This window comes from Mytilus californianus, unplaced genomic scaffold, assembly GCF_021869535.1.
Source record: "Mytilus californianus isolate M0D057914Y unplaced genomic scaffold, xbMytCali1.0.p SCAF_5, whole genome shotgun sequence".
NCBI lineage: Eukaryota > Metazoa > Mollusca > Bivalvia > Mytilida > Mytilidae > Mytilus > Mytilus californianus.
Window position 1 is genome coordinate 85,259,341 of NW_026262701.1, and position 14,014 is coordinate 85,273,354.

At 32.4% G+C, this 14,014-nt stretch overlaps 1 protein-coding gene across 1 annotated transcript in view; it reads right to left on the minus strand.

Moving 5' to 3' along the window:
* Positions 1–13,282, minus strand: part of LOC127701686 (syntaxin-16-like) — a 31,259-nt gene extending 17,977 nt beyond the window's left edge. Inside the window, exons 1-2 of the mRNA XM_052205684.1 lie at positions 13,086–13,282; positions 3,806–3,900 (exon numbers count right to left, since the gene is read on the minus strand). Coding sequence (XP_052061644.1) covers positions 3,806–3,900; positions 13,086–13,166 — 176 coding nt within the window. The 5' untranslated portion in view covers positions 13,167–13,282. The remainder of the gene's footprint in view (positions 1–3,805; positions 3,901–13,085) is intronic.
* Between the last annotated feature and the right edge of the window lie 732 nt (positions 13,283–14,014).

A 14,014-nucleotide genomic window follows, 5' to 3' on the forward strand; every position in this document is an offset into this window, starting at 1 on the left:
CAGTTGGGGCAAGTATGGACACAACATTCAAGCTTGATACAGATCTGAATTTGGATTGTGATTAAATATTTGACACAGCATAGGTTTCTGACACAGAATGAATGTGGTCTAAGAACTTAAAAATTTTAAATTGGACATTCACCTATTATGGTCCAATATCCAAAATCTAAATACATGGTTAGATTCAGCATATCAAAGAACCCCAAGAATTCAATTTTTGATGAAATCAAACAAAGTTTAATTTTGGACCCTTTTGATCTCAATGTGGACAAAGTTGATAACGGGGCCCAAAAATCAAAAATCTAAATACATGGTTAGATTCAGCATATCAAAGAACCCCATATATTCAATTTTTGTTGAAATCAAATAAAGTTTAATTTTGGACCCCGATTTGGACCAACTTGAAAACTGGGCCCATAATCAAAAATCTAAACACATGTTTAGATTCAGCATATCAAAGAACCCTAAAAATTCAATTTTTGTTAAAATCAAACTAAGTTTAATTTTGGACCCTTTGGACCTTTATGTAGACCAATTTGAAAATGGAACCAAAAATTAAGAATCTAAATACACGGTTAGATTCGGCATATCAAAGAACCCCAATAATTCAATTTTTGATGAAATCAAACAAAGTTAAATTTTGGACCCTTTGGACCTCAATGTGGACCAATTTAAAAACGGGGCCCAAAATCCAAAAACTTAATACACGGTTATATTCAGCATATGAAAGAACCCCATATATTCAATTTTTGTTGAAATCAAACAAAGTTAAATTTTGGACCCCGATTTGGACCAACTTGAAAACTGGGCCCATAATCAAAAATCTAAATACATGGTTAGATTCAGCATATCAAAGAACCCCATATATTCAATTTTTGTTGAAATCAAATAAAGTTTAATTTTGGACCCCGATTTGGACCAACTTGAAAACTGGGCCCATAATCAAAAATCTAAATACATGGTTAGATTCAGCATATCAAAGAACCCCATATATTCAATTTTTGTTGAAATCAAACTAAGTTTAATTTTGGACCCTTTGGACCTTTATGTAGACCAATTTGAAAACGGAACCAAAAATTAAGAATCTAAATACACGGTTAGATTCGGCATATCACAGAACCCCAATAATTCAATTTTTGATGAAATCAAACAAAGTTAAATTTTGGACCCTTTGAACCTCAATGTGGACCAATTTAAAAACAGGGCCCAAAATCCAAAAACTTAATACATGGTTAGATTCAGCATATTAAAGAACCCCAAGATTTCAAGAATAAAACCCCATTGAAATTGATCAAGAAATAAGCAATTTATACAAAGTATATTCTTTTGCACAATACTGTGCAATTGAATATTTCTTGCTATTGCGCAATACTGTACAATTGACAATTTCTTGCTATCATGTATTGCGCAATACTGTGCTATTGGATATTTCTTGCTATTGCGCAATACTGTGCAATTGAAGATTTCTTGCTATTGCGCAATACTGTGCAATTGAAGATTTCTTGCTATTGTGCAATACTGTGCAATTGAAAATTTCTTGCTATTGCACAATACTTATTGTATAATAATTTACACATCCTGTTTGGTGTGTATTTCCTACCATATCATTATTATTTGCTTTTAAATATAAATCAGAAATAACCAACTTAAAATGGAAAATTTTAAAAGAAAAAAAAAAGGAAAAAAAGAAAAAAAAAAGAAACCCCCCCCCCCCCCCCCCAAATTTTTTGAACCCCCTTATGATTCATCACCCCCAAACTCAATCCCAGCCTTCCCTTTGTGGTATGGTATCTTGCAGTACAATTTCAGAGAGATCCATACAATTGAACACAAGTTATTGTCTGGAAACTAGAAAAATGCTTATTTTTGGCCCCTTTTTGGCCCCCAATTCCTAAACGTTTCGGGCAATTACCCCCAAACTCAATTCCAGCTTTCCCTTTGTGATATGGAACCTTGTAGTACAATTTAAGAAATATCCAAACACTTACACACAAGTTATTGTCATGAAACTAGAAAAATGCTTGTTTTTTGCCCCTTTTTTGGCCCCTTATCTTAAAATTTTGAGGCAATTACCCCCAAAATCAATTACAGCCTTCCCTATGTGATATGGAACCTTGTGGTACAATGTCAGAGAGATCCATACACTTACACACAAGTTATTGTCTGGAAGTTACAAAAATGCTTATTTTTGGCCCCTTTTTGGCCCCTAATTCCTTAACTGTTGGTACCATAACCCCCAAAATCAATCCCAACCTTCCTTTCATGGTATTGAACCTTATGGTAAAATTTCATGGAGATCCATTAACTTAAACTAAAGTTAGAGTGCGAAAACTAATGTGTCTTCGGACGACGCCGGACGACGACGACGACGACGACGACGACGACGACGACGCCAACGTCATACCAATATACGACCAAAAAATTTTCAATTTTTGCGGTCGTATAAAAATAGGACCAAAAATTAAAAATCTAAATACACGGTTAGATTTGGCCTATCAAAGAACCCCAATAATTCAATTTTTTATGAAATCAAACGAAGTTTAATTTTGGACCCTTTTGACCTCAATATGAACTAATATGATAGCGGGGTCCTCAAATAAAAAATCTAAATACATGGTTAGATTCAGCATATCAAAGAACCCCATATATTCAATTTTTGTTGAAATCAAAAAAAGTTTAATTTTGGACCCCAATTTGGACCAATGTGGTCAAAGATTTTACAAATCTAATGCGCCATACTGTGCAATTAAAGATTACTTCTTGAAATTTTTCAATATTTGAAATTTGAAAAAAAAAAAAATATTTGAAGAATAATTCTTTTTAATTTCTGAAATCTGAAATGAGAAAAAATTGACCCCCCACAATTTCTTTTTACCCCACCCCCCCTTTTTTTCCCCAAAAAAATTCTTTCCCTCAAGATATGGTCATAATCTCAATTCAAATTTCCAATGGAGTTTGCAACCATAATTACCCATTTAAATTTACCATAATGCTAACTTAATCTATTTTATAATAGAATTTAAAATATAGTGTCAAATCTTTCATATGGATTTTTTTGTAAAAAAAAAGATGCAACATTTGCAGATATTTTTACTGGTCTTCCTTTATAAATATGCATTTCTTTAAACGTAATTTAAAAGCAGTGTAAGGGAAGTAATCAAAATGTTGTATTTGGATTACCTCCCTTACACTGTTTTAAATTATCTTAATTGTTCATTAACCATTACTTTATACATAATTTAAAAGCAGTGTAAGGGAGGTAATTTCAATGATGTATTTGATTTATCTCCCTTACACTGCTTTAAATTATGTTTTGTACTAAAGTATTTGTCCATTAACCAGGACAACCTTGTTTTTCCCCCTTTTTTGCCCCTAATTCCTAAACGGTTTGAGCCATAACCCCCCAAAGCAAATCCTAACCATCCCTTTGTAGTATGGAAACTTGTAGTATAATTTCAGAGAGATCCATACACCGTTCCACAGTTTTTGTCTGGAAACTAAAAAATGCTCATTTTTGGCCCCTAACTGTTGGTACCATAACCCCCAAAATCAATCCCCACCTTCCTTTTGTGGTATTGAACCTTATGGTAAAATTTCAAAGAGATCCATTCACTTAAACTAAAGTTAGAGTGCGAAAACCAATGTGTCTTCGGACAACGACGACGACGACGCCAATGTCATACCAATATACGATCGCATAAATTTTTTGCGGTTGTATAATAAAAACAGTTCTAAAAATAAACTACAAACCCTAATTTCTTCTGTGTGCCACAAGAAATAATCACTTATATATTGTCCTACTAACCATTCTGGAGGCAGTCTTGATGATTTTGTATTAATACTGCCCATTTCCATATCAGAAGCTGCATTTGAAACAAGTGCCATCCGGTCATCATTAACCTAAAAAAATTATATTCATAATGTCAGAACATGCACATAAATCATTGTAAATACTGACAGTTAAAAACTCATTAATAAGTTGCATGTCTGCAAGGTTGTTCTTAGCCCATTTGATATTGCCATCAAGATCAAAAGTTGGCCTTCTTTTACATTAGGGGTCTCAATCCATATAGAGGTATACTCAACTAACCTTTATCCTAAACCTTACCCTAACCCATACCTTACCCTAACATGCACCTCATACCTTACCCTAACATGCACCCTATCCCTAAGCTAGAACAACCCCTAACCTATCAATAACCATTAATGAACCATAACCTTAAAGTACAGGGACCCCTAAATTAAAGAAGGCCAAAAAGTTTTAATCAACAAAAAAAATTGAACAGTTTTCATTATTTAATGATAAATTTTAGGTGACTAAATTGCAATTAAAACCATGAAAACACACTGTGCTTCACTGCATTTGTGGCTGTTTTCTTTGGGATGATCATGATTATGTCTGGATAACAAATCCCGGGGGGGGGGGTTACTGACTATCCTTTCGGGTATAACTGTGCCAACAGCACTTGCCAAATCATACCCTGTTCTAAACAGAAATATTGAAAACATACCCTGTTCTAGACACGCTCAGAAATATGCACCAGGAATGATCCTGTTCTAGACTGTATAAAATAGATGCTGTTCTAGACCGGAGTTCTAGACGGTATCTTAAACAGTTAAATAAGCGATCCTCTTCTAGACAAATACTTTTGTTTAAAAAAAGACCCTGTTCTCACCAGCAGGGCAAGAAAAAGCGTGACCCTGTTTTAACCAGCAGGACATGAAAAAGGGACCCTGTTCTTACCAGAAGGGCATGAAAAAGTGACCCTGTTTTGCGGCACACTCCTACCACTAAATATATAGGAAGTAATCCCCCCGGGGTTACAAATAAATGATATTTGGATTTTTGCATGGTACTTGTATGATGTTTATTATCTATGATTGATACTGGCAAAATACAATGATTGATGTACAACCATTGCAAATCAAATAGTGTAATGTGTTTACTTTAATCTTCATCTTTGATTCACCTCAGAGTTGGCTCCACTTGTCCTGCTTTCACAATGTTAATGACAAACAATCCAATCATAAATATGGGCTAACAGACCCAAGGCAAACAGGAACAGGGGAGAACGTGATTGTGGTGATATGGACTTGGATTCTATCTATCTTCATATTTCCACATTCAGTCACAACTTATGACATGTTCTGTTGCACGAGTTGCTTAACCGTCTTGCTGCTGGAGGGACTCATGCATGCATGTGTTCACAACAGCTATATCCATATATCTAATTTATACAAACACTTGCTAATTACTGCATCCCTTACAAATAAAACATAGAATTCAGATTTTATAGTGTAATATTTTTTTTAAATGGGTCTCAAATGCAACACCATCAGGGCATGGCATCATTTATAGACAACGTCAAAATTCGACATGTGAAGTCACAGACGTCCAGCTATATGAAACATAACCACATTAAAATAGCGACAGCAAAGAGCTGTGAAGAGGGTTAAGAATAGACATGCATCCCTTGACTTAATATCTCTCTTTTTACTATAAGATAAGATAAGATAAGATAAGATAAATTTTATTATCCAATTTTGGGCCCCGAGAGGCATAAAGATTATAACAAACAAAGAAAGAAAATCCAATGAATGACAGAATAAATATCAAATCAAATTACAAATTGTTAGAATATATAATAATGATATATATATAATCTTTATAATGGTAAACCCTTTTTTCCATATGTTGCAGCTGGGGAAAATACACACAAAAAATCAAAATATTGTAATGTACTATATATGTATATATAATTTGCAATGCATACAAATCAGTGCATAAATCAATTACTTATGTTTATTATTAAGACAAGACAATAGTTTTGCTCTTTTATCAAAGCTCTTTACTAGAAAATTACCTAAATTGGTTAAAATGTGTCTATCTTCGTTTGTCATTAACCACAAAAAATTTTCTTTAGTATTAAGCCCAAAAAAATTCTTATTAGACATAATAATATCTTTGAAAAATACTTGTCTATCAATGTTATATTGAGGGCATTCAATCAAAAAATGTGGTTCATCTTCAACACAGTTGTAATTACATAATTGACAAGTTCTTTTATTCCTTTCTAATATTACCCTTTTCCCTTTTTCATCTTTTATTAACTCATATCTTCCACTTTCGATTCTCAAATTATGGGCACTAATTCTAAATCTACATAATACTTTTCTGTATTCGAAAGATTTTAAATTCATATACTCTTCAGTAAAAAAATTATCTTTCAAATCAAAATATGTGGTTAATTTTCCAGTTAACTTTCCGTCATCCATTCTTTTGTACCAGTACTTTAAAAAATTATTCAGTCTTTCCACTTTTCTGTGGAAAGACCTATTGTATTTGTTCTGATTATTATTATTATTATTATTATTTTTTTCTTCCGCCTAATTTTGTTCTCACGTAAAATTTTTGTTTCGCAAGATGTCGCTTAGATATTTCTTATATAATATCATACAGTTAATGCGCTTTTTATTTTCACCCATTCTAAGCCGAACAATTTTCTTTGTAGGAGTTATCTCCCCAAACACTGTTTTCCTTGTTACTGCATCTCCTCCGTAACCGTAAAAGAAAGCGACAAATTTATTTTACCAAATTGCTCGTTATATCCTCAGGATGTTTTGTCCAATTTTGACCGAGGCGGTACGTAAACTCCATATGAGAGTTATTTCCCCTTCTGTATTTGACATAAGGGATATATAAATGTATAGCATGAATGGTAAGTGATAGAGACCTAAGGTATATTGATTTGAGTTCCTTGGTTCATTTAAATGAAATTGAGGCCAAGGTCAAAGGTCAAGGTCATATTCTAAATTTTGACTTTTCCTTGTTATTTGATCTCCTCTGTCACTTTTAAAGATACAAATTAAAGAACAAGTGCAAAATGTTTGCCTAATTGTGATTAAGATATGATACATTTGGTCTGAAACAATCCAATGACATCTTATAGGAGTTATTGTCCCTGAAATGATTCAATTTAAGGTTAATTGATTATTACTCCAACTTGTTACATGATAAAGCCATAGGGTCTTTTGCAAACTGTTGGTTGACCTATGACCTTGAAAAATGTCAACCGGAAGTGACCTTGAGTGAACCGGAAGTAGTATTTTTTGCACTTATTTCATGGAAAAGTACCTAGAAACCATATATTTTTTGAATGACCATAGGTTAACCTATCTTTTGAGACCGGAAGTAACATTTTATAAACTGGAAGTAGCATATTATCTTCCTTATTACAGGCATAAGTATATACAAACTATATATTTTTGGAATCAGTGTGAATAAAGCTATCATATGAGACCGGAAGTGACATTTTCGAAACCGGAGGTAGCTAATTATCTCCCTTTTTACATGCAAAAGTATATATAAACCATATATTTTTGGAATCAGTATAAATAAAGCTATCATATGAGACCGGAAGTGACATTTTCTAAACCGGAAGTTGGCAATTATCTCCCTTATTTCAGGCAAAAGTATATAGAAACCATATATAAATTGAATCAGTATGAAGAAACCAAAGCTTGGACGCCAATAGTAATTTTGAGTAAACTGGATGTAGCTTCTCATCAATAATTTAGAACATTGATGTGGAAAGACCTTCAATTGTTCTCTGAACAATTGGTTTTTAATTCTTTAAATATTTCTTTATATTACTCTTTAAAACAGATAGGCTTAATGTCTTACAACCTGATAATTTAATACCTATTTTTTCACTAAGAAACACAATAGACTTGTACCAACTGTTAATATTATCATTACTGAGTGTCTTACTCTCTTGATATGCACAATGAAGTAGTGAAGTTTCATTTGCATTCTCTAGTCTGTGCCAATATGAAAACATAGCTATAAAAATGGAATAAAATATAGGAATTCTACCCAACTCAGATAATACTGCAATGTTTGTACTTTTCTTATTTACTCCAAGAAGGAACTTACAGAACTTAATATTTAATTTTTCGACTTCCCAATCTTGACATAACTCATATAGATCCTTGTTCTTTCTCTGCTTTCCTTCTGAAAGGGTACCCCAAATTTCAGAATTATATATTGCAATGGGTTTTATCATATGATCAAACATGTGTAATAATGATTTAACTGGAGGATTTAATGATTTTACATCTTTATATAATTTAAAAGATGCCTTTAATGCCTTGTTATATAAAATAGTTTTTGTTTCTTTAAATGAACCAGATGAACACATCATAAGTCCCAAATATTTACATCTGTTGACACATTCTATATTATCATACCCAATCTTAAAATTTCCTTTGAGAAGACGCCCACCTTTATTAAAGATAATAATCTTAGTCTTGTGACTGTTAATTTTTAAACACCAATCTTTACAATATTGATCTAGCATGTTTAATTTATTCTGTAAATTTTCTGGATTATCTGATAAGATCACAAGATCATCAGCATATAGTAGACATGTAATTCTTTTTCCAGACAGAGAGACTGAATTGTCCTGATCTTTTTCCAATATATGAGAAAAATCATTCAAAAATATCTTAAAAATATTAGGGCTTAGTACATCCCTTGTTTTACACCAATTTCAGGTTCAAAAGACTCTGTCATCTTATTCCCAATTTTTACTACTATTTTACTATGTCTATACATACTACATAATATATTATAAAACAAACCATTTATATTACATTGCAATAATTTCAACTTTATTCCTTCATGAATCACAGTGTCAAATGCTTTGTGAAAATCCACAAAACATGCATATAATCGTTTGTTTCCTGTGTTTATATATTTATCTATTAAACATTTCATTACAAATATATGATCTGATGTCCTTGACTTTTTTGAAAAACCAATCTGATTTTCATGTATAACATTATTATCACATAGGAATACATCTAGTCTATTATTTAATATAATATTAAAAAGTTTACCAATACCATTACATATTGTTACCCCTCTATAATTTTGTGGTAGTCGAGGGTTCTCAGATTTAAAAATAGGTGTAGTATAACCTTCTAGCCACTTTTCTGGGTATATCCCAGCTGTAATAAAATGCTTCCCTGGGCGCAGCTTGATACGACCGCAGAGGTCGAACCCTGAACAGTTGGGGCAAGTATGGACACAACATTCAAGCTTGATACAGCTCTGAATTTGGATTGTGATTAAATATTTGACACAGCATAGGTTTCTGACACAGAAAGAATGTGGTCTAAGAACTTCAATTTTTTTAATTTACCTATTATGGTCCAATGTCCAAAATCAAAATACATGGTTAGATTCAGCATATCAAAGAACCCCATATATTCAATTTTTGTTGAAATCAAACAAAGTTTAATTTTGGACCCCAACTTGGACCAACTTGAAAACTGGGCCCATAATCAAAAATCTAAACACATGTTTAGATTCAGCATATCAAAGAACCCCAAGAATTCAATTTTTGTTAAAATCAAACTAAGTTTAATTTTGGACCCTTTGGACCTTAATGTAGACCAATTTAAAAACGGGACCCAAAATTAAAAATCTAAATACACGGTTAGATTTGGCATATCAAAGAACCCCAATAATTCAATTTTTGATGAAATCAAACAAAGTTTAATTTTGGACCCTTTTGACCTCAATATGAACCAATTTGATAGCGGGTCCACAAATAAAAAATCTAAATACATGGTTAGATTCAGCATATCAAAGAACCCCAAGAATTCAATTTTTGATGAAATCAAACAAAGTTTAATTTTGGACCCTTTTGACCTCAATGTGGACAAAGTTGATAACGGGGCCCAAAAATCAAAAATCTAAATACATGGTTAGATTCAGCATATCAAAGAACCCCATATATTCAATTTTTGTTGAAATCAAACAAAGTTTAATTTTGGACCCCGATTTGGACCAACTTGAAAACTGGGCCCATAATCAAAAATCGAAATACATGTTTAGATTCAGCATATCAAAGTACCCTAAAAATTCAATTTTTGTTAAAATCAAACAAAGTTTAATTTTGGACCCTTTTGACCTTAATGTAGACCAATTTGAAAACGGAACCAAAAATTAAGAATCTAAATACACGGTTAGATTCGGCATTTCAAAGAACCCCAATAATTCAATTTTTGATGAAATCAAACAAAGTTAAATTTTGGACCCTTTGGACCTCAATGTGGACCAATTTAAAAACGGGGCCCAAAATCCAAAAACTTAATACACGGTTAGATTCAGCATATTAAAGAACCCCAAGAATTCAAGAATAAAACCCCATTGAAATTGATCAAGAAATAAGCAATTTATACGAAGTATCTTCTTTTGCACAATACTGTGCATTTGAATATTTCTTGCTATTGTGCAATACTGTACAATTGACAATTTCTTGCTATTGCGCAATATTGTGCTATTGGATATTTCTTGCTATTGCGCAATACTGTGCAATTGAAGATTTCTTGCTATTGCGCAATACTGTGCAATTGAAGATTTCTTGCAATTGTGCAATACTGTGCAATTGAAAATTTCTTGCTATTGCACAATACTTATTATATAATAATTTACACATCCTGTTTGGTGTGTATCTCCTACCATATCATTATTATTTGCTTTTAAATATTAATCAGAAATAACCAACTTAAAATGGAAAATTTTAAAAGAAAAAAAAAAGGAAAAAAAGAAAAAAAAAGAAAAAAAAAAATCCCCCCCCCCAAATTTTTTGAACCCCCTTATGATTCATCACCCCCAAACTCAATCCCAGCCTTCCCTTTGTGGTATGGTACCTTGCAGTACAATTTCAGAGAGATCCATACACTTGAACACAAGTTAGTGTCTGGAAACTAGAAAAATGCTTGTTTTTTGCCCCTTTTTTGGCCCCTAATTCCTAAAATTTGAGGCAATTACCCCCAAAATCAATCCCAGCTTTCCCTTTGTGATATGGAACCTTGTAGTACAATTTCAGAAATATCCAAACACTTACACACAAGTTATTGTCATGAAACTAGAAAAATGCTTGTTTTTTGCCCCTTTTTTGGCCCCTAATTCCTAAAATTTTGAGGCAATTACCCCCAAAATCAATTACAGCCTTCCCTTTGTGATATGGAACCTTGTGGTACAATGTCAGAGAGATCCATACACTTACACACAAGTTATTGTCTGGAAGTTACAAAAATGCTTATTTTTGGCCCCTTTTTGGCCCCTAATTCCTTAACTGTTGGTACCATAACCCCCAAAATCAATCCCCACCTTCCTTTCGTGGTATTGAACCTTATGGTAAAATTTCATGGAGATCCATTCACTTAAACTAAAGTTAGAGTGCGAAAACCAATGTGTCTTCGGACGACGCCGGACGACGCCAGACGACGACGACGACGACGACGACGATGCCAACATCATACCAATATACGACCAAAAAATTTTCAATTTTTGCGGTCGTATAAAAACCGAATTAAATAGCTTTAACAAACACGGGTTTATATATAACTGTGCAGCTTTAAGCATCTCATTATTTATGTTATCTAACCCAGGACTTTTACCTGATTTTAAACTAGCTATTGCTTTCTGCAATTCTGACTGTGATATTTTAAAATCTAGATTGGTAAAACTGGTATATTCTAAATTATTAACTATTTGTTTAATTTTACTTTCAATTTCCTGTATTCTTGCTTTATAGTGTTCTGGGATTTTAGATAAATTTGAAAAATATTCATGCCAGGTGTTCCTTTCTATGAAATGCTGAAGGTTCTCTTGATCATTATTATGTTCTCGCAATGATGCGACTAAATTCCAATACTCTTTTGGATTATTACTGATCAATTGATCTAGTTTATCTAAAATGTTTTGTTTAAATTCTTTTTTCTTAAATTTCCTCAATTTAGCATACTCTTTATTTAATTTATAGTAGGACCCTCTAATTGTTGGGTCACGAGGAAATTTTGCCAAAAGTACAGCCTTTTCAAAAACAATTTTTCTTTTTTTCTTTAAATCGAAATCAAACCACTTCTTATCTGAAACTTTCTTCTGATACTTTTTCTTTTTCAGTGAAAATCTTACTACCTTATCAAAAATTTGATGTATATAGAAAGTAGCATTTATTCCAGTCTCACTTACATCTAAAGATTTATCTAAAAATGATTTTATATCATTTTGAATGGCTGGATGTAAGAAAGCTTTTTGAAAATTCTCTACTATTAAATTATTCCACTTGTATCGTTCTGGGAAGTGTGTCATATTTTCTTTGTTATACTCCCTCTGAAATGATGATAAAATTTTCATAGAAATTTTACAGTGGCAATCTGACAATGGTGTAAATTCTGATACCTGCATATATAATATATCTTCTAATAACATTTCTGATACATATAGATTCTACCACTGCATCGAGTGTGATACGATATTTATCCACTCGAGACAGTTAAATTTTCAAATTTAAAACGCGAGGCTCGCCGAGCGTTTTAAATATTTAAAATTTAACTGTCGAGAGTGGATAAATATCGTATTACACGAGATTTGGTGGTGGAATCTGTTTCTCTAATGATTTTCAAACAATACGCAGGCAAATGTATTCCTTCTTTTCGAATGATCTGCAAAAAGATGTGTTCTTTCTATGTGACGTCATCAGGCATGGTCGCCTTTTTTCATGCCGTCACAATAGGAGTTTCAGAGGAAAGCAAGAAAATTCGACGTCATAATCGGATTTTAACCAATGAAGAACTGAGATCAAACGAACCACACGTTGATTAAATTTTTTTTATACAATGGGTGCAGAAAGGGATAAATTGACGAAGAATTAGAGAAAATGTAATAATCCACTACGCTAGAACCTGCATAATTATGGCATGTAACTTTACCTGTACTATCACCAAATACTCTCCCATTAACTATTCTTAATTTGTTTCCAATACAAAGTTCTAATAAGTCTTTACCTCTACTATCTACAACTTTATCATTATTATATCTTTCCCCCAACTGCAACATCAATATCATATGTCAAATGATATATATTGCATATTTAAATTGCATATTTCAAATATATTGCATCGCTTATCTTTTGAATTTGAATAAATATATAATGAAACTTTTATGTGAATATATACGAAGATCAAATTATCAGGAGTTTATTTTCTTGAATCTATTGATTTCTTACGTGTTCTGAAAACATATGACGACTTTGTAAAGCATTGTTTCTCATCAAAATGAAAACCTCTGTTAAACTACGTGTTGCCATTTTAATGTTTTCTCTTTTTGTTTTGTACAATAAAATATATGTAGGAAAAGCCGGCTTCTGTCAAATTTTCAGGAAACTGTTTTCATCCAATCCATCATCCGCAGTAAATAATAGTCTTGCTTTGCTTCTCACAAGGTTCACTCCGGTGCTCCGTAAAACCGATCGATGTCCGTATCAACTTCAATGCTAGATCACGCTAAAAAGATGCAAGAGTACATCTACAGATCAAAAAAAAAATGTACTCTGTCGTTACACATTCCTTAACTATATTTATGTTTAATAAAATCCGTAAGAAATCTAGTTTCACTCGAGTAACCCCTCCTATGCAGGAGCACCATCATTGGTGCAATATGTATAATAGTGATGTTGTTATTAGTGCTCTGGTAATCATATATTGTATAAGTTTTCTCTTGAAATATAGGATTTGTGATGATTATTTGTGAAATATTGGTTTTTTTGTCAGGCCTTTGCTTAAGAATTGTATACTGTGTGGTCATGATTCACACACAGCTGCATATACACTGTATCAGGTTTAATCGCTTACCTTTTGCCTAAAATTGGAGACTGTACAATTCCCTTAAGGTATATGTAGCTATTCACTCTTTAATCTTGAATTTTATTGATGGGTTGTTTCTCACTGGCTATAACACAACTTATCTTTATGATGTCTGTATAAAGGGGATGAACTCATTACTTGAAAGTCAAGTTGACGCTTGAACTATATATATGTTCTTATTTGAATGAAACAAAGAGTATTACTTTTTCTACTTACATTCATGTAAACATTCCCCTTAAAAAATTACAAACTGCAATTCATTTTTGATGTTCCACAAATGAAAGAAATCATG